Source organism: Palaemon carinicauda, chromosome 11 (genome assembly GCF_036898095.1).
Source record: "Palaemon carinicauda isolate YSFRI2023 chromosome 11, ASM3689809v2, whole genome shotgun sequence".
In the NCBI taxonomy this organism is placed as follows: domain Eukaryota; kingdom Metazoa; phylum Arthropoda; class Malacostraca; order Decapoda; family Palaemonidae; genus Palaemon; species Palaemon carinicauda.
Window position 1 is genome coordinate 115421105 of NC_090735.1, and position 25000 is coordinate 115446104.

The window sequence follows — 25000 nt, forward strand, 5'->3', positions numbered from 1 at the left end:
GAATGTGTTTGAGGTGAAGTGTCTAAGGAATATGGCTGGTGTATCTCAAGTAGATAGGGTTAGGAACGAAGTGGTGAGAGTGAGAACGGGTGTAAGAAATGAGTTAACAGCTAGAGTGGATATGAATATGTTGAGGTGGTTTGGCCATGTTGCGAGAATGGAAAATGGCTGTCTGCTAAAGAAGGTGATGAATGCAAGAGTTGATGGGAGAAATAAAAGAGGAAGGCCAAGGTTTGGGTGGATGGATGGAGTGAAGGAAGCTCTGGGTGATAGGAGGATAAATGTGAGAGAGGCAAGAGAGCGTGCTAGAAATAGGAATGAATGGCGAGTGATTGTGACGCAGTTCCGGTAGGCCCTGCTGCTTCCTCCGATGCCTTAGATGACCGCGGAGGTAGCAGCAGTTGGGGATTCAGCATTATGAAGCTTCATCTGTGGTGGATAACGGTGGAGGGTGGGCTGTGGCACCCTAGCAGTACCAGCTGAACTCGGTTGAGTCCCTTGTTAGGCTGGGAGGAACGTAGAGAGTAGAGGTCCCCTTATTTGTTTTTGTTACATTTGTTGATGTCAGCTACCCCCCAAAATTGGGGGAGGTGCCCTGGTATATGTATGTATGTTTATGACTTTAGATATTATCCTGCTAATTCAATTTAAACTTTCAACATATTGAAAAGTAAATAAAATTAAAATTAGAGATTCCTTCAACCTATCTCATTCCTTTATTCTTGCAAATTACGCTGATTTTATAAGGCCATCTCTTAACAGGATGTGCAAAGTTCGATGTTGAAACAAGGGGTTAGTCAGAACAATGCAAAATCACAAATCTTTATTAGAGTAGTGTAATTTGCATTTTTTATAACTATATATACCCGAGTTCTTTAATTAGGGAGATTATTTCAGCTAGACCTGGTATCTGTTGTTATAGTTGAATAACGACCGGTCCTCCAGCTGGTGAGGGTGCGAGGAGCCCCACCTCCTTTACATTTGGAGTGCCTTAACCTTTTGATGATTTGGCCCAGGAATGAGAGGGGTGATTGAGGAGGGAAATTTGACTAAAGGACTAGGGTTTGTTTGGCTAGGAAAAATACAAATCACTTAAAAAAATTTGTGATTTGTTCCTGCATAGTACAAAAACCCTCATCCTTTGGTTAAGGAGACGGGAATGCAAACTGGAAAGTTCATTTTCTATCCTGTAAGTGATCACCACTTGATCTGTGTTGAAACTAAGGGATTATCCCCACCAACCCGATATCTGTCTCTCATATAGATAACAGACTGCTAGGATCCGGGCTGTACATGTACTCGTGTACCTGATCAAACTGGAAATTTACTTCCCCAGAAGGGATGTCAGTTGGAAACATATACCATTTCGTTCATTAAAGGGGGGGGGCAGAAGAATTAAGGAGAAGAGCCAATCATACTACTGTTCATTCTAGGCTTGTATTCAAATGTTACCATAGACGAGATGCATCCTTCTTCCCTGTGGGAGCTGGGCTGGTTACACAAATACTTGAGGAGCCATCACAGACCCAGGCATAAAGGTGTCAAGGGACTTGTGAATACTCTTTCCCAAGTAAAAGGCTGTGAATGTGGTTTGTCTTTTCCTGACAACAACCTTCAAAACTAAGCCCACTGACCTGTTTCTCCTGAAGGCAAGATTGGGCTAATACCCCAGAGCTCATGAGCTCTGTTCCTAGCTAGAGCCTCGACTCTCTAGTTAGGCAAGGCATACGCTCTCCAGATCATCTCATAAACCCAGAAAGAATATATTCCTTGCCACCTTTTTCTTGGACCAGCCAGTGCTAACAAAACTTTTCTGATATTCAAGCCTGAGGTCTTGGGTCTTTTTTGGATAGCACCGCAGAACCCTCACAGGACACACACGCATCTCTTCTAGATCACCACCCAACACCTCCCAAAGAGAGGGGATGGAGAAAGACTCAAAGCTGTGGTCATGTGCTGCAAGGTTCTGGGTTTTGTCCACAAAGTCCAGCATAAAACTAAAGGAAACCTCCTTCCACTCCTTAGTGTGAGTAATTACATAAGAGAGACTGTTCAACTCACTAACTCTCTTTGACGATGCTAAGACTAGCAAAAAGACAGTCTCGAGAGTTAGATCCCTGTCTGACAACCTCCTCAAAGGCTCAAATGGGGTACGAGTAAGAGCCTTGAGGACAAAAGTCACATCCCACATAGGGGCCTGAGACCCCGGGGTGGGAAAACTGGTTGAAGCTCCTTACAAGCATAGATAATTCCCAGGAAGCTGAGAGGTCTATACCCTTCATTTGGAAGATCACACTCAAGGCAGAGCAGTAACCTTTGACAGCTTCTCTTTTAGTACATGAAAGCAGCCAAAACAGAAGTGAAGGTGCTCTGACTGGAAAGACAAAGGGGGTCCTTGACCCACACCCTCACCAGCTGGATAACCACTTAGTTTTTCAACTCTAACGACCAATTCCAACTCGGGTTTGTATGCTGTGTAGGCAAATATAATGGGAACAGATAAAAAATGATATTTTAATTATAAAATAAATTTTTTAATATACTTACCCGGTGAATATATAATAGCTGCAACTCTGTTGCTCGACAGACACATACAGTAAAAACTCGCCAGCGATCGCTGTACAGGTTGCGGGTGTGCCCACCAGCGCCAACTGTCGGCCAGATACCACTCTCGATGTAAACAAAGACTCAATATCTCCTCATCCCACTGCGTCTCTATTGGGGAGGAAGGGAGGGTCGTTTAATTTATATATTCACTGGGTAAGTATATTCAGAAATTTATTTTATAATTAAAATATCATTTTTAAATATTTAACTTAGCCGGTGAATATATAATAGCTGATTCACACCCAAGGAGGTGGGTAGAGACCAGAGTTAAATATGTTTACATCGTATAAGCTATGAGTTTTTTATTTCATTTTGACAGTTATCAATATAACAAAACCAAAATAAATAGGTACCTGGTAAGGAAGTCGACTTAGACGATTACTCTGCCTTGTAAGTACGTCTTCCTTACGGAGCCCCGCGATCCTCTTAGGATGCTGACAGACCCCCAGGAGCTGAAGTATCAAGGGCTGCAACCCATACAACAGGACCTCATCAAACCCCTAATCTGGGCGCTCTCAAGAAATGACTTTGACCACCCGCCAAATCAACCAGGATGCGAAAGGCTTCTTAGCCTTCCGGACAACTCATAAAAACAACATTAAAACATTTCAAGAGACAGATTAAAAGGATATGGAATTAGGGAATTGTAGTGGTTGAGCCCTCACCCACTACTGCACTCGCTGCTACGAATGGTCCCAGTGTATAGCAGTTCTCGTAAAGAGACTGGACATCTTTCAAGTAAAATGACGCGAACACTGACTTGCTTCTCCAATAGGTTGCGTCCATGATACTTTGCAGAGATCTATTTTGCTTAAAGGCCACGGAAGTTGCTACAGCTCTAACCTCGTGCGTCTTAACCTTAAGCAAAGATCGGTCTTCCTCACTCAAGTGTGAATGAGCTTCTCGTATTAACAATCTGATAAAATATGACAAAGCATTCTTTGACATAGGCAAGGATGGTTTCTTAACCGAACACCATAACGCTTCAGATTGGCCTCGTAAAGGTTTAGTACGAGCTAAGTAGAACTTAAGAGCTCTAACAGGGCATAAGACTCTTTCTAGTTCATTGCCTACGATCTCCGATAAGCTAGGAATATCGAAAGATTTAGGCCAAGGACGAGAAGGTAGCTCATTTTTGGCTAGGAAACCAAGTTGCAGAGAACAAGTAGCTTTTTCTGACGAAAACCCGATGTTCTTGCTGAAGGCATGAAGCTCACTGACTCTTTTAGCCGAGGCTAAGCATACCAGGAAAAGAGTCTTAAGAGTGAGATCTTTCAGGGAGGCTGACTGTAAAGGCTCAAACCTGTCTGACATGAGGAATCTTAGGACCACGTCTAAATTCCACCCAGGAGTAGCCAAACGACGCTCCTTAGAGGTCTCGAAAGACTTAAGGAGGTCTTGCAGATCTTTATTGTTGGAAAGATCTAAGCCTCTATGCCGGAAGACCGAGGCCAACATGCTTCTGTAGCCCTTGATAGTGGGAGCTGAAAGGGATCGTCCTTTTCTCAGGTATAAGAGAAAATCAGCTATTTGGGCTACAGAGGTACTGGTCGAGGATACGGAAACTGACTTGCACCAGTCTCGGAAGACTTCCCACTTTGATTGGTAGACTCTAATGGTAGACGCTCTCCTTGCTCTAGCAATCGCACTGGCTGCCTCCTTCGAAAAGCCTCTAGCTCTCGAGAGTCTTTCGATAGTCTGAAGGCAGTCAGACGAAGAGCGTGGAGGCTTTGGTGTACCTTCTTTACGTGTGGCTGACGTAGAAGGTCTACTCTTAGAGGAAGACTTCTGGGAACGTCTACTAACCATCGAAGTACCTCGGTGAACCATTCTCTCGCGGGCCAGAGGGGAGCAACTAACGTCAACCTTGTCCCTTCGTGAGAGGCGAATTTCTGCAGTACCTTGTTGACAATCTTGAATGGTGGGAATGCATAAAGATCCAGATGTGACCAATCTAGGAGGAAGGCATCTATATGTATTGCTGCTGGGTCCGGGACTGGAGAGCAATAGATTGGAAGCCTCTTGGTCAGCGAGGTTGCAAAGAGATCTATGGTGGGTTGACCCCAAGTCGCCCAAAGTCTCTTGCACACATCCTTGTGGAGGGTCCATTCGGTTGGAATTACTTGACCTTTCCGACTGAGACAATCTGCTAGGACGTTCAAGTCGCCCTGGATGAACCTCGTTACTAGGGAGATGCCTCGATCTTTTGACCAGATGAGCAGGTCCCTTGCGATCTCGTACAACGTCAGTGAGTGGGTACCTCCCTGTTTGGAAATGTACGCCAAGGCCGTGGTGTTGTCCGAGTTTACCTCCACCACTTTGCCTCGAAGGAGATTCTCGAAGCTTATCAAGGCCAGATGAACCGCCAAAAACTCCTTGCTGTTGATATGCATGCTCCTCTGACTCGAGTTCCACAGACCTGAGCATTCCCGACCGTCCAGCGTCGCGCCCCAGCCCAAGTCCGATGCGTCCGAGAAGAGAACGTGGTTGGGTGTCTGAACTGCCAGGGGAAGCCCCTCTCTTAGGCTGATATTGTCCTTCCACCAAGAAAATTTTGTTGGGATGGCAAGTGATGTATGTGGCAAGAAGGTTGTTGGAGGCAGCATGAGGAAGGGCAGTGAATGGTGGAATGAAGAAGTGAAGGTAAAAGTGGAAGAGAAAAAGAGGGCTTTTGAAGAATGGCTGCAGAGTAATAGTATAGAGAAGTATGAAAAATATAGAGAGAAAAAGGTGGAAGTAAAGCGCAAGGTACGTGAGGCAAAGAGGGCAGCTGACCTGAGGTGGGGGCAGGGACTGGGTCAGTCATATGAAGAGAATAAGAAGAAGTTTTGGAAAGAAGTGAAGAGAGTAAGAAAGGCCGGCACAAGAATTGAAGAGACAGTGAAAGATGGAAATGGAAGGTTGTTAAAAGGAGAGGAGGCAAGGAAAAGGTGGGCGGAATATTTTGAAAGTTTGCTGAATGTTGAGGATGATAGGGAGGCAGAGATAATTGCTGTTCCAGGTGTTGAGATGCCAGTGATGGGAGATGAGAATGAGAGAGAGATTACAATAGAGGAAGTGAGGAGAGCACTAGATGAAACGAGAGTAGGAAAAGCATCTGGTATGGATGGTGTGAAAGCTGAGATGTTGAAGGAAGGGGGTGTGACTGTAATTGAATGGTTGGTGAGATTGTTTAATGTGTGTTTTGTGTTGTCAATGGTACCAGTAGATTGGGTCTGTGCATGTATTGTACCACTATATAAGGGTAAGGGAGATGTGCATGAGTGTTGTAATTCAAGAGGTATTAGTTTGTTGAGTGTAGTTGGAAAAGTGTATGGTAGAGTACTGATTAATAGGATTAAGGATAAAACAGAGAATGCAATCTGGGAAGTACAGGGGGGTTTTAGAAGAGGTAGGGGTTGTATCAATCAGATTTTTACAGTTAGGCAGATATGCGAGAAATATTTAGCAAAAGGTAAGGAGGTGTATGTTGCGTTTATGGATCTGGAGAAAGCATATGATAGAGTTGATAGGGAAGCAATGTGGAATATGATGAGGTTATATGGAGTTGGTGGAAGGTTGTTGCAAGCAGTGAAAAGTTTCTACAAAGGTAGTAAAGCATGTGTTAGAATAGGAAATGAAGTGAGCGATTGGTTTCCGGTGAGAGTGGGGCTGAGACAGGGATGTGTGATGTCGCCGTGGTTGTTTAACTTGTATGTTGATGGAGTGGTGAGAGAGGTGAATGCTCGAGTGCTTGGACGAGGATTAAAACTGGTAGACGAGAATGATCATGAATGGGAGGTAAATCAGTTGTTGTTTGCGGATGATACTGTACTGGTAGCAGACACAGAAGAGAAGCTTGACCGACTAGTAACAGAATTTGGAAGGGTGTGTGAGAGAAGGAAGTTGAGAGTTAATGTGGGTAAGAGTAAGGTTATGAGATGTACGAGAAGGGAAGGTGGTGCAAGGTTGAATGTCATGTTGAATGGAGAGTTACTTGAGGAGGTGGATCAGTTTAAGTACTTGGGGTCTGTTATTGCAGCAAATGGTGGAGTGGAAGCAGATGTACGTCAGAGAGTGAATGAAGGTTGCAAAGTGTTGGGGGCAGTTAAGGGAGTAGTAAAAAATAGAGGGTTGGGCATGAATGTAAAGAGAGTTCTATATGAGAAAGTGATTGTACCAACTGTGATGTATGGATCAGAGTTGTGGGGAATGAAAGTGATGGAGAGACAGGAATTGAATGTGTTTGAGATGAAGTGTCTGAGGAGTATGGCTGGTGTATCTCGAGTAGATAGGGTCAGGAACGAGGTGGTGAGGGTGAGAACGGGTGTAAGAAATGAGTTAGCGGCTAGAGTGGATATGAATGTGTTGAGGTGGTTTGGCCATGTTGAGAGAATGGAGAATGGCTGTCTGCTAAAGAAGGTGATGAATGCAAGAGTTGATGGGAGAAGTACAAGAGGAAGGCCAAGGCTTGGGTGGATGGATGGTGTGAAGAAAGCTCTGGGTGATAGGAGGATAGATGTGAGAGAGGCAAGAGAGCGTGCTAGAAATAGGAATGAATGGCGAGCGATTGTGACGCAGTTCCGGTAGGCCCTGCTGCTTCCTCCGGTGCCTTAGATGACCGCGGAGGTAGCAGCAGTAGGGGACTCAGCAGTATGAAGCTTCATCTGTGGTGGAAATGTGGGAGGTTGGGCTGTGGCACCCTAGCAGTACCAGCTGAACTCGGCTGAGTCCCTGGTTAGGCTGGAGGAACATAGAGAGTAGAGGTCCCCTTTTTTTTTGTTTTGTTCTTGTTGATGTCGGCTACCCCCCAAAATTGGGGGAAGTGCCTTTGGTATATGGATGGGACCAAGTCAGACAAGACTTTATCTTTTCGGAAATCGGGATCGAGACCGCCTCTAGCGTCTTGTCCTTTTTCCAGTGAAAAGCCAGATGGAATTGAAGAGGACGGAGGTGTAGCCTTCCTAGCGAGACAAATTGCTCCAGGGGTGACAGCGTCCCTACCAGACTCATCCACAGCCTGACTGAGCAGCGTTCTTTCTTCAGCATCTTCTGGATGGAGAGCAGGGCTTGATCTATTCTGGGGGCCGACGGAAAAGCCCGAAAAACTTGACTGTGAATCTCCATCCCTAAATACAGAATAGTTTGGGATGGGACCAGCTGTGACTTTTCCAAATTAACTAGGAGTCCCAATTCCTTGGTCAGATCTAGAGTCCAATTGAGATCCTTCAGACAGCGACGACTGGAAGAGGCTCTGAGAAGCCAGTCGTCCAAATAAAGGGAGGCTCGGATGTCCGATAAGTGGAGGAATTTTGCCACATTCCTCATAAGCCTCGTAAACACGAGAGGAGCTGTGCTTAGGCCAAAGCACAGGGCCCGAAACTGGTACACCACATCTTCGAAGACGAATCTCAGATAGGGTTGGGAGTCTGAGTGAATGGGGATGTGGAAGTAGGCGTCCCTTAGGTCTAGAGAGACCATCCAGTCTTCCTTTCTGACCGCTGCTAGGACTGACTTTGTGGTCTCCATGGTAAACTTCGTCTTTGTGACAAAGACATTCAGAGCACTGACGTCTAGCACCGGTCTCCAACCTCCTGTCTTCTTTGATACTAGGAAGAGACGGTTGTAAAACCCCGGTGATTGAAGGTCCGAGACTTTGACCACCGCTCCCTTCTCTAGCAAAAGAGACACTTCAAGTTTCAGGGCTTGTCTCTTTTCTTCCTCTCTGTACCTGGGAGAGAGATCGATGGGGGACGTCGCTAGAGGGGGTTTGCGTACAAAAGGGATTTTGTACCCCTCTCTGAGCAACCTCACAGATTGTTGATCTGCGCCTCTCTTCTCCTAGGCTTGCCAGAAGTTCTTGAGTCTGGCACCTACTGCTGTCTGAAGTTGCGGGCAGTCAGACTCTGCCCTTAGAGGACTTGGATCCTTTACTCTTCCCTCTCTTCCCTTCGGCACGAGCACCTCCCCTGCTGGAGGCTCTGCCACGAAAGGGCGGGATAAACCGAGACGCTGGAGTGTCTATCCTAGGTCTAGCAGACAATGCAGGCAAAGGGGGAGCTTTGCGAGCCGAGGACGCAACTAGATCGTGGGTGTCCTTCTGCACTAAAGACAAGGCAATTTCCTTAACCAAGACTTCAGGAAACAGGCACTTGGACAAGGGCGCAAAGAGTAGCTCAGATCTTTGGCATGGCGTCACTCCAGCAGACAGGAAAGAGCATAGAGACTCTCGTTTCTTCAGGACTCCGGACGTGAATGAAGCGGCAAGTTCGTTGGACCCATCACGGACGGCCTTGTCCATGCAGGACATAATGAGTAAGGAAACATCCTTATCAGCAGAAGAGATTTTCCTACTCAGGGCTCCTAAACACCAGTCTAGGAAGTTAAAGACTTCGAACGCCCTAAATATACCTTTAAGAAGGTGGTCCAGGTCCGAGGGTGACCAACAAATCTTCGAGCGTCTCATGGCAAGGCGGCGGGGAGAGTCTACAAGACTTGAGAAGTCGCCCTGGGCAGAGGCAGAAACTCCCAAGCCGAGAACTTCTCCCGTGGCATACCAGACGCTCGATCTAGACGAGAGTTTAGATGGGGGGAAGGCAAATGCTGTCTTCCCTAAACTCCTCTTGGTCTCTAACCAATCGCCTAACAGCCGTAAAGCTCTCTTGGATGAGCGAGAGAGAACGAGTTTAGTAAAGGCAGGCATGGTAGTAGGAACGCCTAAGACAAACTCTGACGGCGGCAAACGAGGAGCCACAGAAATAAAGTGGTCAGGGAACAACTCTTTAAACACAGCCATGACTTTTCTAAAGTCCAAGGATGGTTGAACTGCTTTAGGCTCATCAAGTTCTGAAGGTTGATCCTCAGGATGTGGTTCAGCAACGTCCTCATCTGACAGTTCCTCATCCGATAACTGATGAGAAAACGGCAAAGGTGTGGGCAACGTTTGACTCGCAGAGTCCGGTCGCACTGGTGCATACGTGACGGAGCCGGACGCAGCGTCCTGGAACTGCTGAACAGTCTGGGAACTGTCAACAACCACAGGTGCGCGAGGACGCACAGCGTCCACCCGAGACTGTTTAGACCGTCTGGGTTGTGCAGTCAACACCATACCGGGTTGCGGAGGTTGACGCACCGCGTCAAAACAAGTCAACTCTGATGATTGATGAACGTCCTGAACGTCACCAATCACATCAGTGCGTTGCCTAACGTCAACGTGCGGCTGGAAATCCACACTGGGTCGCATCGGTGGAGGTACTACCCCAACTGGTTGACGCGAGAAAGCTACCTCAACGTCAACAGGACGCACAACAGACCGCTTGGATGGTTGATGGCCAGTAGGTTCAACGGAAACCTTCTCCACATTGTAGTCCTCCATCAAGAACGCAAGCTTGGACTGCATGTCTTGCAGTAACACCCATTTAGGGTCTACGGAAGCAGGTGCGGTAACAGACGGGGTGAGTGACTGAGACGGCACAACTTTGCCTCTCTTAGGCGGCGAGCAGTCATCAGATGACGGCAACGGGTTCGAACTGTCCCAGTGGCTACAACCGGGACGTTGGACTTGTCCTGAAGGGACCGACTTACGCTTCAAAGGTCTGGAGACCTTGGTCCAAGGTTTCTTACGAGAAACACCTTCGGACGACGAGGTAAAAATGGGCTCTCTCGTCTTACGTTGGTAGGGGCGATCTTGGAGAGATACGCCTGATGCCATAGAGGGAACGTCTGTTCGCTGATCAAAGCCTCTCGAACCCATGAGTCGTACGACATTGCTTCTCCCCTGGGCTTGGGAGCTTGCAAGAGGTCCCGGACTAGGTGGACGACAGGCACGAACAGACGAACCCTCGAGCGCAACACTGTTCACAACACTTTGAGAAACACTAGGCACTTTAACACTTTCCGCCGTGGCACTTTGGCACTTTAGTTCCTTTACGTCTGCCATGAGTTGATTTCGGTCACTTGCTAAGGCCTCAACTCTCTCCCCCAAGGCATGAATAGCACGCATCATGTCTTGCATCGACGGTTCCTGAGTGCTAGGAGGGGGGTTAGGAACAACCACTACAGGGGAAGGATTAGGTTCAGGGGCATGTGGAGAGGAAAAATCTACCGACCTAGAAGAACTTCTCCTTACCCTATCTCTCTCTAGTCTGCGTGTATATTTCTCAAATTCGATAAAATCGAATTCCGAAAGGCCCACGCATTCCTCACACCGATCTTCCAATTGACAGGTTTTACCCCGACAATTGGAACAAACAGTGTGAGGGTCGAGAGAAGCCTTTGGAAGACGCCTATGACAGTCCCTAGCATTACATTTTCTGAACTTGGGAACTTGTGAAAGGTCAGCCATTTTGAATTAGTTAAGGGAAAATTCCAAAAAACGATCTAAGTCATCAACAATTAATCCGATCCAAAAAGAGTTCAAGGATTTATTTGAAGAAAAACACCTGTACAGTGAACCCTCGTTTATCGCGGTAGATAGGTTCCAGTCGCGGCCGCGATAGGTGAAAATCCGCGAAGTAGTGACACCATATTTACCTATTTATTCAACATGTATATTCAGACTTTTAAAACCTTCCCTTGTACGTAGTACTGTTAACAAACTACCCTTTAATGTACAGAACACTTAATGCATGTACTACAGTACCCTAAACTAAAACAGGCACAAATATTAAAGGTGATTTTATATCATGCATTTCCTAAACATGCTAAAAAGCACGATAAAAAATGGCAACCAATGTTTTGTTTACATTTATCTCTGATCATAATGTAGAAACAAACTGGAGGTAGAGCTTTTCCCTTAGAACTACATCACATCTTCCTACTATATATATATATATATATATATATATATATATATATATATATATATATATATATATATATATATATATATATATATATATATATGTTATATATATATATATATATATATATATATATATATATATATATATATATATATATATATATATATATATATATATATATATGTGTGTGTGTGTGTGTGTGTGTGTGTATATATATATATTTATATGTATACACATATACATGCATATATATATATATATATATATATATATATATATATATATATATATATATATATATATATATATATATATATATATATATATATATATATATGTATATATATATATATGTATATATATATATATATATATATATATATATATATATACATATATATATATATATATATATATATATATATATATATATATATATATATATATATATATATATATATATATATATTACTGTATATATATATGGGTTATGGAAAAAATCCGCGAAGTGGTGAATCCGCGATGGTCGAACCGCGAAGTAGCGAGGGTTCACTGTACTGCGAAAGCTCAAACCAAATTAAAGTACTTCACCAAATGTATGATGGGAAAAACTCCAGGTTCAACAGCGAGTAAGTACGTCTTGTCGACACGTCGACAGAGAAGAAATTGAGTCTTTGTTTACATCGAGAGTGGTATCTGGCCGACAGTTGGCGCTGGTGGGCACACCCACAACCTGTATAGCGATCGCTGGCGAGTTTTTACTGTATGTGTCTGTCGAGCAACAGAGTTGCAGCTATTATATATATTCACCGGCTAAGTTGAATATTTAAAAAAATACAGTACTCAGTTACCCCGTGAATAAAAGGGTTAGTCCAAACAAAATAAATTATGATGAAAATCTTAGATAAAAGGTTACTTGATTATCCAGGGTACAAAGAAGTTAGTAAATAAGTGGATGGCAATCATTGTTGCCTGATGTCCATAAGATTATAAAAAAAAAAAAATCAAATACAGTACAAAAATCTTAACCTAGCACAATGAACACAAAAGTTACAACAAATTATGCATGCACCCCTGATTTTTTAAGCCAGACAGTAACAAAGTAAACAAATGAAACCACCTAATTAACACCAATTTATCTAATGTAGGTTTTGATTCTATGGCTCAGGTGCAGCTCAGTCCTAGTACTGGAAGAGGGCTGTTGGGTCCACCCTCATAGCTCTTTGTTACTTGGCTGCTCGGCAAAGACAGGATGAAGGGAGCTCTTCCACTATTACTGTATTAGGGGCGCCTCTAAATGCATGAGGGGGAGGCTCAGCGAGGGATGCCAAGAGCAGGATCCTGTCACAGGGTTCAGCCAGGTGTTCAAGTCTTGAATGCTTGTTTGAAAAGGAGAAAACTTGCATGTCTATCCAAACAGATGAAAATAAAGCACTGTGCGAGACTTCTAAGCCTACACGGTCTTGAGGAGCTATAACAGACTCGGAAAAGGGGATTAAGCTCTGTAGAAGCAGAAGTCTTCATAGGGGTCTACTGAATATAGAATACAAGGAGTAATTTTGCAACTCCAGGGGAATATAGAGTACTGTGCATACATATAAGTTTCATGTTGTCAATGGTACCAGTGGACTTGGTGTGTGCATGTATTGTACCACTACATAAAGGTAAGGGAGATGTGTATGAGTGTTGTAATTCATAAGGTATAAGTTTGTCGAGTGTGGTTGGTAAAGTGTATGGTAGAGTAGCAATTAATAGGATTAAGGATAAAACAAAGGATGCAATCTTAGAAGTACAGGGTGGTTTTAGAAGAGGTAGGGGATGTATGAATCAGATTTTAACAGTTAGGCAGATGTGAGAAATATTTACAAAAAGCAAGGAGTTGTAGGTTATGTTTATGGATCTGGAGAACGCGTATGATAGAGTTGATAGGGAAGTGATGTGGAATGCGATGAGGTTACATGGAATTGGTGGAAGATTGTTGCATGCAGTGAAGAGTTTCTACATACAGTATAGCGGGTGTTAGGATAAGAAATAAAATGAGCAAGTGGTTTTCAACGACAGTGAGGCTGAGACAGGGATGTGTGATGTCACTATGGTTGTTCAATTTGATCGCTGATGAAATTATGAGAGAGGTGATTGCTCAAATGCTTGATCAAGGATTGAAACTGATCGACGAGAGAGAACATGAGTGGGAAGTAAATCAGTTGTTGATTGGGCATGAGACTGTATTGGTTGCAGACTTGGAGGAGAAGCTTGGCCGATTAGTAACAGAGTTTGGAAGGGTATGTGAGAGAGGGAAGTTGAGAGTTAATAGGGGTAAGAGTAAGATTATGAGATGCACGAGAAGGGAAGGTGGTGCTAGGTTGAATTTCCTGTTGAATGGAGAGTTACTTGAGGAAATACAGAAGATCAGTTTAAGTACTTGGGGTCTGTTGTTGCAGCAAATGTATGTCGGAGTGTAAATGAAGGATGTAAAGTGTTGGGGGCAGTGAAGGGAGTGGTAAAGAATAGAGGGCTAGGAATGAATGAAAAGAGAGTTCTGTATGAGAAAGTGAGTGTACCAACTGGGATGTATGGATCGGGGCTGTGGGGAATAAAAGTTACAGAGACAGAAATTGAATGTGTTCGAGATGAAATGTTTGAGGAGTATGGCTAGTGTATCTTGATTAGATAGGATTAGGAACAAAGTATTGGGGGTGAGAACAGGTGTAAGAAATTATTTAGCAGCTAGAGTGAATATGAATGTGTTAGGGTGGTTTGGCCATGCAGAGAATGGAAAGTGGCTGTCTGCTGAAGATGATGATGAATGCAAGAGTTGATGGCCAAGGTATGGATGGATAAATGGAGTGAAGAAAGCTCTGGGTGATAGGAGGATAGATGTGAGAGGCAAGGGAGAAGCTAGAAATATGAATGAATGGCAAGCGATTGTGACAGTTCCGGTAGGCCCTGCTGCTTCCTCCGGTTACATTGGTGACTGCTGAGGTAGCAGCAGTAGGGGAGTCAGCATATGAAACTTTATTTGTGGTGGATAACGGTGTTGGGTAGGCTGTGGCACCCTAGCAGTACCAGCCAAACTTGGCAGAATCCCTTGTCAGGCTGGGAGGAGCGAAGAGAGGAAAGTCCCCTTTTGTTCCTTTTTTTGATGTCTGCTACCCCCCAAAAAATTAGGAAAAGTGTCTTGGCAAATAGATATAGATAAATAAAACCTAACTGAAGAGCATACGTAGTAATTATTTAATGAAATAAATTTCGGAAAGGGCTGTGTGTATTGGACAACAATTCCTCGTCAACAGAGACGTAAACAAAATAGAAAAATTCCAGTGCAAAAATTGTATTTAAGTAAACAATTTATCCTAGAATACGCTGCTTGAGAAAATAATCATTTCATGGAGACAGCTAATTGCTACCATGAAAATCTACCCATCGTGACGTCAAGAGCAGAAAATCTCGATAGATAGGATAAGAACATGAGAAAAGAGAAGGGTAGCTAAAATAAATCATGCAAGATTCAATCAAGAAAATGGAAAGGGTAAGGAAAATAAATCATGCTAAAGATAAATCACTACAAAAGATGAATAAAAATAGTGTGAAGATAATACTTCACATTGATTATTCAGGCATATTTAGTGAAATGGAAAAACAAAGTTTTGTATCTGCACTTCAATATTTTTTATCAGGTAGAGGATTCAACTTTATCCCCTTCCTAACAAGGCTTCTTGAAGACATTAAAAACAGTGTCGTAATGTTCACATTATAAAAGCAGTTAGTATTATTTTTAAAATATTTAAAAGAGTATTACCTTATTGGGGGCTACTGCAAATGCACCTGAACTTTCTGTATAGTACCAAAACGAATCATTATTCGCTGTAGAAGTATTCTGTGAAATTATAGTTTCTGCCACAGTGAATCCATTTTCGCTGTCTTGTAACCTGGTTAGGGGAAAATTCAAATTATTTTAAATACTCCTCTGCAATAAATAACAAAAGTTCTATATGCCTATATGGTTAAAATGGACTAAATTTTGATTTATTCATTTGACATTTTAGAAAAGAGAAAATAATTATTCAAAAAACAGAGACAACAACTCTAAAAATAAAAGGAGGGGTAAGTTTTATGAGTACTGGTAATTCATATCAATCTTACAAATATAGCTACAGATTTTTAGATATACTAAACCTTTTTAGCGTTCTGTTGAGATCATCTTCATGGAATACATTGTCAAGTACAACCTCCTTAAAATAAGAGAATGAAAATTAGAATATTTTGTCTATACTGTACAGTATGTTGTTACATCCTGGTTCCAGAATAATCACTCCACAGTTCATAATTGGAAAGAAATTTAGTCATGACATAATTTGTCAATAAAAAGATTGAAAATATATGATATAATTTAGGAGCTCAAAGTCATTGTAATTTTGTAGCTCAGTTAATTAGTAACTTGTTAGTAACCTATTGTATGTAAAATAATAATATTAAATAGATAACTTTATTCTATGTATCTTTAGGCTTTCTATTGGGATTTGATGATTCTATGCCAATGACAATTGGCCTTATAGACTACTGTATTGTATAGGCAACAAGGGAGACAGAAAAGAGAATCCCCAAGTCCAATGAAACCTTCCCTTTTTCTTGTTTTGGCTTTCTTTTAAACTACTTGGGACATTACTTATGGTTTTTCTATTTGCCCAGAAGCCTATATCAGCGAAGATTCCTCCTCTAACACAGGAATCACCTATTAGAACCTCATATTTTAGCAAACTTTTTATGTCCCAACATGGAAATCCATTATTTCTTGTTTTACAGACCAAGTTAGGCAAAGGGTCAACTAATCCAGCAATGTTATCAAAATAATATGCTTCCCTTTGAACAGTAATACAAATACACACATATGAAAGCAGAAAATGATCACATTAGCTCTGCATTTAAACTTGTATCTTTGACAAAAAGAGACAGTCCTCTAATATTATGTTCTAACCAATTAACTACATAAGGACATGAAATAGAGATCATTTGAGTTTTATATCCCTTGAAAGTGATACACAGTTCTGTACTTTGGTACAATATAGGGATTTAAAAGTATTAGACTATATGGGACTTTGTGGCAAATGAATGTCAGATGATTTATGAACAATTAAGCTGCAAAATATTTAAATATAATGAGTAGATACAAGAAATGCACATAAAAATGAAGTTCATAGACTAGTGTACATAGATTATTAATTCTGTCCCTACAGATACCAAGAGCAAAATATTCTGCGATGATCTATCAAAGCACAGAGATGAAAAAGGGGTAATAGTGGGACACTTACATAGAGCAGGAATGAGAGTAGCATTCATACGCATAAGCAAATCTACTTAACATCAGGATATAAATTAAAGACAAATTTTGGTAATTATTCAAGTAACCAACTCAGAAATAAAATTCAAACTCCTACTGTTCAGAAAATACTTAAGAAGCCAATTACACAATGAAGATCAAACATGTATTGGCCATAAAAGTACTTTGAACCAAATGTCTCCATTTTACATTCCATGCAACATCAGTGGGCTATATGGTACTTGATTGCTATCTAATAGTGCAGGCAGGCAACTAATTCTATGAGAGTTAGCTATGCAAAAATTTTGCAACCATGAATGACACAGACAGTAACTATTAAATTAACCAACCATTCATTCGATGTCAATTAGTCATTTTATGCTTTTGGCATGCTTCATATCTCGGGATTTAGTTTTTATCAGTCAAACTGTGTACTCTCTCCATATATGCTTGGTATGCAATAATCTCATACGGCAAAAAATGTGTACTTTACTATTCCCTGGCAAACATTAACTCCTGAATATATAGATAATAATAGTTCGTTACGTTAATTCAGATGCTCTTATCTTTAGCTACAATAAATATATGTTAGCTTATATATCCAAGCCATTGTTAACACTACAGAAATGCTAACTTTTCAAACACAAGCTACAACACTGAATATGTTACCTGTGTCATATTATTGACTGTTGAATTGCCATCTTCATCAAATAATTGCCCAATTTGTACAATTATGCCTTCACTGCAACCAGGATCATTAGGTGAGGTACAAATAGGTGGCAGTGTCGGCCCCTGTTCAGTTGTAGTCTCTCGTGTTTCTGTAGAAGTCTCCACCTCTTCAGTTGTTGTAGACTTTGTTGTTTCTGTTGAAGTCTCCACCTGTTCTGTTGTTGTAGTCTCTAGCGCTTCTGTAGAAGTCTTCACCTGTTCTGTTGTTGTAGTCTTTGTTGTTTCTGTAGAAGTCTTCGCCTGTTCTGTTGTAGTCTCTGGTGTTTCTGTAGAAGTCTCCACCTGTTCAGTTGTTGTAGTCTCTGGTGTTTCTGTAGAAGTCTCCACCTGTTCAGTTGTTGTAGTCTTTGTTGTTTCTGTAGAAGTCTCCACCTGTTCAGTTGTTGTAGTCTCTGGTGTTTCTGTAGAAGTCTCCACCTGTTCAGTTGTTGTAGTCTTTGTTGTTTCTGTAGAAGTCTCCACCTGTTCAGTTGTTGTAGTCTCCATTGTTGAAGAACCTAAGTTTGCAGATAAAAAAAAACATTGATATATCCAATACTGAAGTCAATGCAAATGTATTTAATGCAGTGGCTGCTATAGTAAATATGAAGTTGAAGTCAGCACTAGTTTTAAAGAATATGTAGAAACAGTGGTGGTTAAATTGGTATGAAATAATTGTTAGTTTCTCATATTGGAATAACAATGGGCGACACTTAGGATCAAATTATTCCTTTGCTAGCCTACCAATTTGACTTTCTATCATTGTTATGACCTTTTATGAAACTAATGATTTCAACAATCTCTGTCCCTCTTCTTATCAAAGGCGAGGATAAATCTTAAAACCTCAAATTTTCAGCCCATACAAATTATGCTAAAAGTCATTGTAGTTTCAGTTTTGGTCTTTAAGATTCATGGAATAGCACATCTGAAGTTCCATAATTGATATTGCTGTGTTGCTGAAGTGTGTGAAATTTGTGGAGATAATAATAGGATTTGTTTTTCTTATCTGGTGTAGTCTAGCAGTATCACATCCAAGATGTTATATAACGGTAATTTGTTCCTCAAATTGAGATCAGGCGATGTAATTCCTTATATGCTCTCTAATGTTGGACAGTATATTAGTAGCATAGTACAGTATGTGAACGTGCCTTTGAACTAAATGAAGCTTCTCTTTTATTAATGCAGCTACTTAAGAGAGTTGTCAACTTTACCAAGAAACTGACTTTATAAAATTTCAGGCAAAAAGTTGAAGTTGCTGGCTTCTTAAGAAGGTTCAAAAGAATTTTTGAGCTGATAAAAGTCATTGTTGTAGTTTTCAAATAAATTTAATTGAGGCAATATACTCTGAATAATAAACTGTAAAATACTATGGCAATTTACGTTAAACTGTAATGAAAAATAAATGAAAAATGAAATGTTGGTGGTACTTACCATTTAACTGGTGATAAAGATGAAAACCTAACCAATCATATAATACAAAAGACTGTGCTGTACAGGATCACAGTTTGTTATCTGCAGTCAGTGAAATCACAAATATTATTTGCTCTAATGAATGAATCTCAAAGGACTCATCATTTAGATCATCCCAAGACTTCTCTTTACAATGGCCTTTAAAGGTTCAAGAAAATTAATGATAACTTTGTATAGTGAAACATACAAAGAATTGTCATTTGTAAATACAGTATGCAGGGAAGCAGGCATGCAATAGTAACTCTAGACTGCATAAAAAAATTGTAGTGTATATATGATAATGATGACAGTTATTTCTATTTTGAGAAAATGTAGAAATTCCTTGCGAGATAGTTTTTTTGTCAATGAAAACTTCATCTACCATGTGTTATGCTACATACTTGATCTTCAGTAATCAAAATTTAAACCTAAATTACATTAGAATTTCTACATTCAAACAAATATTGTAAAATACTTGGCACTCTGGGCAATGTAGCTTTCTAGAGTATTTTTTGTATGAATTTCATTTCACTTGTATGCAAGAAATTCTGTCATGTATGCCCATAGCTAAATGTTTCAGGAGAAATTCATCAATTATTGAAAGCAGGATACAGCAAAATAAAAAGCAAAGCAGCAACAATGTCTAAAAAGTCTTACTTACCGTAATTATGAGCAAAAAGGAAAGTATAAAGTCCCTTTAATTAATTTCTTTTACAGCTGAAACATTCTTCATAATCAATAATCTAAATAACTCTTAATCAGTTGCAGTGAAAAGCAAAATAGAATTAAACTTCATTAAAGGTCTTATTAATGAACGAAGGTTTCGGAAATGCCACGAATATTAACAATCACTTTATGCTTCAAGTAACTTATGTATCGTTATTTGTACTCAACTTACCACTATTGTCTGGAAGTTGGCTTCATAATTCCGGTACACCTCACAGTTAGTTAAGAAGACTTCTGACAACTGCAAAATGTTGCAGATAATGCCGTGCTTAGCAATAATGAAACAGTTGGCAATGCTGCCTATAAAACAAAGTCGTTGAGTTAAAACTGTTTTGATCATGCGTTTACAAGGTCAGCAACCTTGTTTTACAGGTTACATTATTAACAGTTTCTCCTCTGTTAAATTGAGCATTACTTGTTACAATGTACAGCTATTAAGATGTCTCATTAGCTTCCCGTGAAGTGTACCGGAATTGATGAAGGCAACTATAGGAGCCCTTAGAGTTTTCTAATTATTTTAGAGGAAGCCATTACCAGAAACTTTCTGGCAAGATTCTGTAAATATGTAAGAAAGCAAAAGAAACCAATTTCAAAGCAAATGCTGGCAAGCATAAATGAAGGGCAAAACTTGACCCTAAGTAGCAAGCATTATGCAAATATCAGTAATTTCCTTAAAACCTTTGCTTATTACAAAACACCATAAGCCTATACACCTAGCGACTTGGTGATTAACCATGCAAACAAACCCCTACTTAAGTGACATGCAAAATTCAATACCAACACCAAGAATATAAGAACCTTAATAATAACATTAAACCAGTGTGTATTTGGCTTACTAAATGAATGATTAAGATGTAATACTATAGCCAAAGGTATGATATTACAAATAATCAAACGTTCAGAAATCCCCGAACACCACACACCCAGTGTCGGTTCGTTTAAGTTATCATTTAAGGTTCTTACTACTTTGCATGAATTATACAAATAATATGATCACAGATGGCAATTAGGCCACAGCAGGATTTATTTTCTTAATGCTATAGAACTTTAACCCACTGATTGTGGTAATGTTGTCGATGCTTTTAACCAAATTTGAGGTCTGTCAGAAAAAGTTCAAAGGTTCATAAGTCTATTGAGTAAAGTTATGAAACCAATTCCAAGATAAAATATATTCTCAATAGTACAGTTCTCAATAAAAATAAATGGCAAAATGATGAAAACCTGAATATAGAAGTCTATCATCATTATGTTACAACTTTCCTCATGAAGTCAACTGCATTATTATACAAAAACTAAGCCAGAATTATAAAAGTCAATGTCATCATCTTCACAGTACAGTACATCTTTCCCCATAAAATCTATAACAAAGATAAAAAAGTGGATGTCTTTGTTATTGTTTATAAATATTTACTCAAAGTAAGTAAGTTAATTGAGGACATAAAGAGCATTTTGAAAAAACTGTAATGAAATTTCAATTTGCCAATTATTCCTTTATTGTCTGTTCTTATGAAGTCACTATTATATTTCTTTATAACAGCCACTGAACTATATAGCTTAACTACTGGCCCCTGATCCATACTGGGTTTCGTTGTTACAAACCCTAAATTTATACCGGAGCTAACTACACTAAGACATTAAGACTTAAATTTGATATCCTAAAAGAGAAAATTAGTCATAACACCTACTCCACCAGCCATTAATCTAGCGCAATAATATGAATGTAAATAGATTTAAAATTTCAAATATATATTTTTTTTCATGGGATGGGTACATTTTTGTAAGTTCAGTTAGGGGGGCTAACAATTTCTAAGCTAACATTTACAAGGTTATACGCCAGCAGCTTATGAGATTTAATTACAGCCATCCTGCTACATTACAGTACCAGAAAGTAACGAGCACTCGTATCATACTTTTCTTGGGATAGATTCCCCGGGAAGGAGGATCCCGAAGAATACACCTTATCAGTGTTCCCTGACTTTTGCAACTTAAGAAATCATCAGTACTTCTGGACTAGTTTTTCCGTCCCCAGTTAAAAGTAAACACGGAGGGCCAATTTGAAAAAGGGATTTTGACGAAGGAAAAATCTATTTCCGGGGAGAGACCTGTGTCGCCCAGTGAAAAGGTCCTTCTTGTCACTTTTCTTACATAAATAACTTCCAAATATACCAGAGAAAGTTAAAGCATGGAATGCAGAGGTTACTACCCTCGCGCGAGCACCCCTAAGAGCGTCGTGTATAAAGAAAGGGCGTGTGAAAACCACTATTCACAGGTCGTCTTCCATTTAGAGTATTCCTTCGTCAATATACGTGGGTGAGCCGACAATATTTACTATGTCCATTGAGATGTTCAGTCAGGTTTCTCTCTGCTTCACCTGTCTGGTGTGCTTTCAACTTGGATTTTCATCCAGTCTAGTCTTTTCCTACACATTTTCTATGGTTTCCTGAGCATTTTAAATTTTGTATGTATTATTTTTCGTAAATTCCTCTTATCCATTTTACACGACTGGCTTAAATATCTTAAAGACTTTCAAAACATCTCAAATTTTGGAAATCTCATATGATTCACCAAAAGTATAGCCTACCAGCTATGAACAATAACCTTCCAAAAACTTCCTTTATTCTCTAAGAGCCAGCTTCTCCAGACTCCGGCATGCAGCAATAATGACCCTATACGAGTAATTTTTACTAATTCCTAGTTGAATACTCCTTTTTCTTACCACTAATTCCAGACTCATCTTTGTTATCAAAGGTGTTGCAGTTATTTTTCTTACTGCTCTGGCTAGTAAAAGAAATGCCATAACCAAACAATAAAGTTTAGAAGAGATACAGTGGTGTTCCATTACTTGGAATCAAGAGTCCTATTTGTTAGCCGAGTCAGGGTCCTATGCTTAAAATTCTTTCTAAATCTCCATAGCATCCTTGATACAACCCAACAAGATGTCTAACTTTCAGATAATTGGAACTTGAAACTCTCATCGGAGATGCTGACTACAGTTTCACTTAGCTAGATGACAGATAATCACTATTAGAGGTGCGTTGTGAGATGAACTCTGTGTTCTGAGTAATTTATGAGAATTGATAATAAAATTTCTTGATTAGATTTATGAAACTTGAATCCTAATATTTTATTTATATATTCTTGTATGCATTTAATAATTTTAGTTTTCAGTAATGTTGATCATAAAACAACTGATAATTATTTCACTAATATGTTGAAATAACGAGAAACTCTTCGAAAAAACACTGCCCAAAAAACTCAAATTGTTTGCAAGTCCAAAATCAGAAGGATGACCTGGTGAGCGCGAGTGGTAGGTGTCGGTAGGGTAACCCAACTGTATTCTCTAGGGCCTGTCACAGCCCTCCCCCTTTGATGAAGGGATTATCTAAATGGAAGACAGCCTGTGAATAGTTTTACAAACGCCCTTGTTAGATATACGACACCAAGGTGCTCGCGTGAGGGTTGTAACCTCTGCATTCCATGCTTTTAATTTTCTCTGGTATATTTGGAAGATTTATATCAGAAAAAGTACGAAGAAGGACTTTTTCACCGGGCGTCACAGGTCTCTCCCCAGAAATAGATTTTTCCTTCGTCAAAATCCCTTTATTACCCCCCAAACATTGAGAGCAAGTTCACTATTCAACTAAAATATGCAAAATTTGTTAAATAAAGTGCCTTCAGGTGCATAATACAGCAATTTTAAAAAAGATAAAACTATATAATAAACAATTAGACTGTAAATTTCAATTTTCCCTTTTTTTCGGTTTTCACACCTAAAGCTCTCCTTGATATTCTAACATGAAACAAAAACTTTGAGAACCTAACATTCATACTTTTCCAACTGAAATTAAAATCTAACCAATTTCGCTAATACTGTATCATACAATGTAATCTTCAGCAAAAAACAGATGCAGAGAAAATGGTCCAGGAATCGGATCAAGTGATATAAGTGTATCATTGTGAGCAAGACAAGTCAACTGTCCTAATGTGAAAACCTCTGCCATTTATATTTTTTTAATAACTGAAACAAATATTGAACATTTTGCTCTTTTATAATCAGATTCAGAAAATGGGGGACTATCAAAAAATTTATGATCAACACATACAATCCAGTCCACATAAAAGCACAGAAATGTTTGGGTATTCTGTAATATTTGTCATTGCGTATGGTCTAATTGACAGGCCTCTGGCTGTAAAGGCAAGGGGACAACATAACACAATCTATGTTAAAGACTTTTGTTTTGTTTACAAGCTCAATGCATTTATCAATATTGGTTCCCAAAGTTAAAAAAAAATATGCAAATAAAGTATTCTAGTGCCATTAAGATACCATCAAAACAAAAGACATCCAAGGCATGCAAATGTGGGAAAAATTTTATTTTTTAGTTTTCATGATGGAGGATTGAGCATTCTAGTGATGCAATTTTTATATGTTGTCCTAAGAGTTAAGTAAAAAGGTCTAATATATGAGCATAGTAAAACTAGAGAGCACTACCACTTATTAATGAGATATTTGAAAAATACTATACATTACAAGCAAGTAATAGGAGTATAGTAACTTTGAAAGTTAACCCATTGATTGTTGAGTACAAGGTTTACTTAAGTAAATTTCTAATAAATATTATACTAATAAGTGATGATTTTTCAAACTACTTATGAGTTGTTTAGAAATATACTTACCTTGCATTATGCTAAATTTTGATACAGAGCTGAGTAGTTTACAGAAAAAACTCCTGCCAAGTCAGCACTTTGTTCTAAGTAGATGACACTGACTTTTTGTTTATATCTCACTAATTTACACAGGTAATGGTGTGATGTTTACGAAGCAAATATCATTAAGTAATTTTCCTTAGGCCTCCAAATAAATTAATTTTCTTTACCTTTCATATCTTCTTTATTTCATTCTATTTCTAAAATAAGATAAGTTACCCATTTCTCTGAATAGAAATTACATTTTACTGGCTAATCTATAATCCCCTTACTCTTTGCACAAAACTAATGCTTTAATCACTATTAGAAAATAATTTCAATGCTTGAAATAGTAACAAGGCATTTGGGCTTATCGCATAATGTTCTGGAAATTATGATTGGACCCCAAGTTTGTACTCCATCCCCAACAATCTATGGTTAGGGAAAACTAAGCAATGACTGTTGATGACAAGGAGGGTAAGTTGGGTACAAATACCCAACTGACGAAATGCAAATCGGATACATTTCCATCAGGTAAACCAATTCTTATCTAGAGAGTAGCCTTTGACCATCATACCATATATCAATATATGCATGACCCAATGACTAATATTCAGTTCCTGCTGAGCAACATGTTAGCGACTAATGCCTATAAACAACTTTATATATATATATATATATATATATATATATATATATATATATATATATATATATATATATA

General features: G+C 39.6%; 1 protein-coding gene across 1 annotated transcript in view; it reads right to left on the minus strand.

Moving 5' to 3' along the window:
• LOC137650134 (mucin-2-like) overlaps window positions 1-25000 on the minus strand; it is a 278523-nt gene that overhangs the window by 156427 nt on the left and 97096 nt on the right. Inside the window, exons 21-23 of the mRNA XM_068383280.1 lie at window positions 17377-17933; window positions 15567-15622; window positions 15190-15319 (exon numbers count right to left, since the gene is read on the minus strand). Coding sequence (XP_068239381.1) covers window positions 15190-15319; window positions 15567-15622; window positions 17377-17933 — 743 coding nt within the window. The remainder of the gene's footprint in view (window positions 1-15189; window positions 15320-15566; window positions 15623-17376; window positions 17934-25000) is intronic.